We start from the raw sequence: 6,000 nt of genomic DNA, 5'->3' as shown, positions 1-6,000 counted from the left end.
TGTTAGATTTTGTCAAAGACTTTTGAGCATCTAATGAGATGATCCTGTGGTTTTGCTTTTCATTTGTTTATATAGAGGATTACGTTGACTGATTTTTATGTATTAAACCATCCCTGTATCTCTAGAATAAAGCCTACTTGATCATGGTGGATGGCCTTTTTGATGTGTTCTTGAATTCAGTTTGCAAGTATTTTGTTGAGTATTTTTGTAACTATATTCATAATGGAAATTGGAAAATCTTTATGCTTCACATTCCAAAGGGACTTCTATTGCAGATCCCAGAAGCTTCATCACAAACTATCAGTGTATGATCACCATAACATTAAGATTCTGTCATGGTTTGCAGTACTGCAGTATTTCAATGGAATTTAAACCACTGCACTTCTAGTTCTGAGCTGCACATGAGTGGGAAACGTCCTGTCCTTACTCTGCAGTGGTTTTCAGAGTCCTCTTTGAGATAACCATTGGTATTCGGGAATTGACCCTCTGCCTTTTTTAAATCTGTTAAGTGTGCCTTCTAGCTCAGTGTTTAAATGAGATGACTGCAGTAAGGTTGCTGTGCTGTATTCTTTCTGTTCTTCCGGGGGGGGGGGGGGCGGTGAAGATCGGGGCATGAATGGCTAGCTATAGATGGCTGTAGAACAGAGAAACCACTGTGGAATTGTTTCAAATGCTTGGTACCCTGTTGTGTGAACTGCTAGAGAGCAAGAAGGAGTGAGCAGGCTGGGAGTGGCATGTATGGTGGAGGGCTTTCTCCTTCACAGGCTAGCCTCTGCCACGCAGGAAATGACAGCTGAGTCACTGAAGGTCCATCCATGTTGTGATGTGAATCTGTGACATTTACCCATTTAACACCACTGTTACTTAACTAGAAAAAAGTTCTGAATTTTCATTTTCAAAAATATCTACAAAATTAGGTCCTTAAAAATAAAATAAAATTGCTAGGCAGTGGTGGTGCACACCTTTAATCCCAGCACTTAGGAGGCAGAGGCAGGCAGATCTCTGAGTTCACGGCCTGTCAGTGTTCTGTTTTGTGTGGGTCCATGGAAGAAAACGGTCACTCTAGGATGAATTTAGGCTTAGAAAAGCAGCAATAGGGAGCCAGCTTCTGGTGAGCTAACTGCGCTGGCTTTGCAAAAGGTCTTTTTATTGTTACACAATTTCACCTCATAGGAAGTAAATTTCCACATACCAAAACCTCTTATCTGGAGTTGTTTGAAGGAAGAATTTGCCTAAGTAACTCTCAGCCATGAGATCGCTTGGTTTGCCAAATATTCTTATAACTAAATTTTTCAAAGACACTAGGTTCCTTCGTAAAAGACTCAGATAAGAATCAAGCATTTCAAACAAAAGGTATTGGTCACTGAAAAAAAAAAAAAGTAGTTCAAAGCCTATATGCTAGCACTCCAGAATTCAAACCAGATGCAAGGCTCTGTGGAATCTCTCACAACAGAGGCCATCCTGGTCTACAGAGCTAGTGCCAGGATAGCCAGGGCTTACAGTGAAACCCTGTCTTGAAAACTTCATCCTCATCTCACATTCATGAATCAAATGTTCTATTTTCAAAAAAAATCTAAGTATGAGGTTACAGGGCTACACTAAGCCATCTTCCACTTTGTTGTAATGAGACTATCTTGCAAGAAGCCAGACTGGGTATCACTGTATTTTTTGTATATCCTGTTCATGACATGGAACAGTCATAATTTATAACAGTTAGTGGAAGAATGAGATGTTCTCTTTCATTTTATTTATTATTTTTAATGTTTTAATTGAAATAGTATTACACCACTTTCCCCTCCCTCCAAGTCCTCCCAGTTACCCTCTCTCAAATCCTTCCCATGAATCCCCATGCTCAAGATGTTAGTTTCTTTTTATGTGATTATATTTGTTACATATATGTATGTGTGTACACAAATTTTATATATATATATATATATATATATATATATATATATATATATATATAATGTGCTAGGTTCAAAAAAAAGAAAAGAAAAACAAACAAAATAATAAATAAATAAATAAATAAATAAATAAATAAATAAATAAATAAGTAACAAAACTAAGTTGGCTTTTTTCTGTTTTTGTCTAGTGAATTCTTGTGGTCTAACATGTAATTTATCTTAAAGATGGAAGCGAGTATGGTACTGATATTCTAGGAGAAAGAGTGGTTGGCTCTCCTAGTTATTAAGTCAGAATTATACCTCAATTGTGTTTTCTTCCCAGGATTTCACCTATCATGGTCTGAAAATGCTAAATCACAAACCCAAAAATTTTAGTTTGTGCATTTGTGTGGTGTTATGTACTTGCAAATACTTTATACAAATTCTATTTGTGTGTGTGTGTGTGTGTGTGTGTGTGTGTGTGTGTGTGTGTGTGATCTTCCAGGTTCATGCACATACATAGCACCTATCATTCAAACAAGTTGATACTGTACAGGCATGACTTGTTTAGTCTTGACACAATGTGAGCAAGGGTAACCATTTGACCAGTTCATTTTTGTTAGATTCTAGGGTCTCTTAAAATAGTTCCCAAAAATGAGCATGCAAAAATTAAAACCTATAGGCATTCAATTTAAGTATGAACTCCATGTTACATCTGGCTTTGCTGAAAGGTAACCACATTCTGTGTGGTTGCTTGCCATCCAATTCACAGACTGAAAAAGGTTCAATGAGGAACTCAGCATTTAGTAGTCATGAGATTCCTAACTCAAAACCTACCCAAAATAAAACACAAAATCTCTACTAATAATCAACATATACATATGTATATGCATGCACTATGTATGTGGGCAGAGGATCCTTAACTGATCATGTGCCTTTTACCCTTGGGTGGATGGATAGCTGCTAGATGTGAGTTAGAAGATTGAAAGTCATAGTCCTATTTTGCCCATTTACATTGTTCATGACAGAAGACCCAAGAAAGGAATTCTTTTCACATCCATGCTTTATTTTAGCCCTTTGACCATATCTTTACCTCTGGCCTCTAAACCTGCCCTTAGCAGCAGGATGATATTCTGAAAGGGACCTGGCAAATTTGATTTGTTTGCCTCTCCTGCCATCTCCATTGATCATTCGTCTAACCCTTCATACAACAGAGTACAAGACAAAGAGAAGGGGGCTCATTGTTCAGGCTCACTACCTGCCTGCCTGGTTTCTCTGAACACAGGTGAGATATTCTTGTACATCTTCAGGGGACCCCAAAATAAGGGGAACTCGCTGGTGGATACTCTCAGGCTTCACATCCAGTACAGGCTGGGTGCCTGTGGTTGCCATGCCTCCTGCCTGCTCAATAATATAGGCCACAGGATTGCATTCATACAGGAGCCGGAGCTGCAGAAAAATGAAGACAGGTGTGCACATTTTTTTTAAAGTGGTCAGACAGCCCAAGGCATGCTCCTAAATATTGAGAGCAGTGTGAACTGCTGAGCTGTCTGTGACTCCTGAGCATGAGTGTTTCCTTGGGCCATAGGCTGGTATCCACCTCTTAGTACCATGGACTGGTAACCTCTCAGGAGGCACCACTGACCAGGTGAATCTGAAGCAATGTATCAATCTGTCTGGTAACATCTATGCCTTTGCTACCTGCTTGGTTTTTCATTTGTTCATTTTCTGGCTTTTAGTTATTTGTTACTATTATTGGTACTGCCGCTTCTGTCTCAAGGATAGGAACAAATTATCTACAGTCTGGGCTGAAGGGCCAGACCTTCAAGAGACAGCAAGTTCAGACTCCAGGGGATATGACTAACACGTCAGCCAAACACTTCGCCAGAGACCCTTACAGTAGCAGGCACTTGATAGAACACAAAGGAGACTTAACGTGCATGGGCACACTTGGAAGCTATTTTTGTCTTTAATTATCCCTTGGAGGGACACTGGCAGCCTACTCTATATTGACAGTTCAGCCAGGGAGAATCTTTGCTGTAGGTGCTTCTAGGATTTGCCCCTTTCCTCCTCCCTTTCTTTGTCTTGGGGACTTGAGGATAGGAAGGAGGATTTGGATGTTGGGCTATAAGTAGGACTGTAACCAATTTGTCAATTAAGATGCATTTTAAAAAATCAACATTAGCACATAATGCACTTTTAGGGGTGAGGACTTTGGATACCTCTGTTATACACAACTGGCCTTCAGAGCAAAAACTTCATGGTGCTTTGCCCTTCAGGCCATGCAGTCTCCTTTTTGGTGGAGGGTTTTTAAGATCTACCACAATCATATGAGTCAAGCACATAAGACGGATATATGTGTGCACATATACATGCTCATGCGCTCACAGATATGGACACAGAGAGCTAAAGCATGGAGATCAGGAACTGGGTGTATCTTCAATATGGATGATGGTCATGATGCAATGAACACATCTCCATGTGGAAATGCCTCTGTGTTTAAGACACATTTGTATAATTATATGTGGACAATTTGGACTCTCTTACATTCTAATAAACATGTATGGGGTCCACCTCCTGGAATTAAGCATGTGTCAAGTATGGGTTTGTTCAAGAGTTTCACATCTACATGATCTCACTTGATACTCTGCTATGCTTTCCTTTCCTATGGCCCTCTTTTGCAGACTTCTCCATGGTCCTGAGGTCAGCAGGTCAGTAAATATGAGCAAACATTCATAAAGAGAGATGCCAGATACACAAATCAGTGTTTACGACAATTTTCATTCAGTTTCATAGGCTGTGATAGATTTATCTGCTTTGAATCTGGCATTCCAATAAGGGAAATCTCAGCAGTCAACTTGGATGATGCATAATACATGGCTTCTGTTGGTGTGAAGATCCACCTGTGGCTGGCCAAATTCAGACACATTTCTGTGGGCAGTTCTTGCCATGATAGGTGAATTTGGATAACAAGATCCCTACTTGATAGTGACTGTTTTCAATACTGTCTCATAAAGCTGTTACTGGCTCTTCTGTAAGCTACCTTTCTAGGGACACTGAAGGGGTTATAAATAGAAGTTTTTATTCTGAATTCTTGTGTGGAGCTCAGGGCACATATAAATCCTTGAAGAACAAATGCAAAGACCATGCGTACAACACATTTTTTCTGGGAAGTATGATCCTTGGTCAGTTAGAGCTGCTGATAAAAATCAGATATAGCCTATGAAAGCATGTGACTCTAGAGAAAGTGAGAGATGAGCATGAAACTACAGAGAAAGTGGGAGATGAGCATGCAATTGTAGCAAACAGTGGGCATGAGGCCAGAGGATTAGCGGGTCCATAAAACCTGCCCATCATAATCACATTAGCCTTTACTTTCCCAAACCTACCACAGCTTCAAAACTTACTAGGATGAATAAACCTTATTTCTCTTCCTCTGTGCTATGAAGGAAACATGTGCCCAGAAGCAGCTCAGTAGCCATAACAGTAGTCACACCATAACAGTAGCCTGGAGCAGAAGAATCACAATATCTCACTGACTATCATGGCACCCAGTGGATACAGGAAGTTACCTTGCCATTAGGACTTTTCTGGTTGGCTGGGTACATAAAGATTCCTCCATAGACCAGGGTACGATGCACATCAGCCACCATGGAGCCTACATACCGGGCCCCATAAGGTGCACTGCCATCCTATACGACAAAAAAGGGAAGAGATGAGAACCAACTGGTTTAGCAGATACCCTGCACCATGCCAGGGTTAGAAGCAGAATTGGCATGGCCTCCACATTCCTGGAACTAGAGAGATGGCTCAATGGTTAAGAGAACTGGCTGCTCTTCCAGATGACTTGGGCTCCATTCCTAGCACCCAGATGGCAGCTCAACTATCTACAACTCCAGTTCCAGGAGATCCAATGATGCCCTTTTCTGTCCTCCATTGGCACATGGTGTGCGAGTGGTATGCAGATACACTTGCAGACCAAACACCTATAAACATAAAATAAAAATAATCATTTTAATAATTATTCAAAACCCCAAAACTATGTGGGACAGGGAAGATAGTTAAATTGGACAAGTGCTTGCATACAGAAGTTCAATCCCAAAATCCACATTAAAAA

General features: G+C 40.4%; 1 protein-coding gene across 1 annotated transcript in view; it reads right to left on the bottom strand.

The window, feature by feature from the left end:
* Window positions 1-2,946: 2,946 nt before the first annotated feature.
* Fbp2 (fructose-bisphosphatase 2) overlaps window positions 2,947-6,000 on the bottom strand; it is a 36,594-nt gene continuing 33,540 nt past the window's right edge. Inside the window, exons 6-7 of the mRNA XM_059262760.1 lie at window positions 5,456-5,575; window positions 2,947-3,332 (exon numbers count right to left, since the gene is read on the bottom strand). Coding sequence (XP_059118743.1) covers window positions 3,138-3,332; window positions 5,456-5,575 — 315 coding nt within the window. The 3' untranslated portion in view covers window positions 2,947-3,137. The remainder of the gene's footprint in view (window positions 3,333-5,455; window positions 5,576-6,000) is intronic.

Source organism: Peromyscus eremicus, chromosome 5 (genome assembly GCF_949786415.1).
Source record: "Peromyscus eremicus chromosome 5, PerEre_H2_v1, whole genome shotgun sequence".
Lineage (NCBI taxonomy): Eukaryota > Metazoa > Chordata > Mammalia > Rodentia > Cricetidae > Peromyscus > Peromyscus eremicus.
The sequence above is the reverse complement of the archived record's forward strand: the minus strand, read 5'-3'. Positions and strand labels throughout refer to the sequence as shown.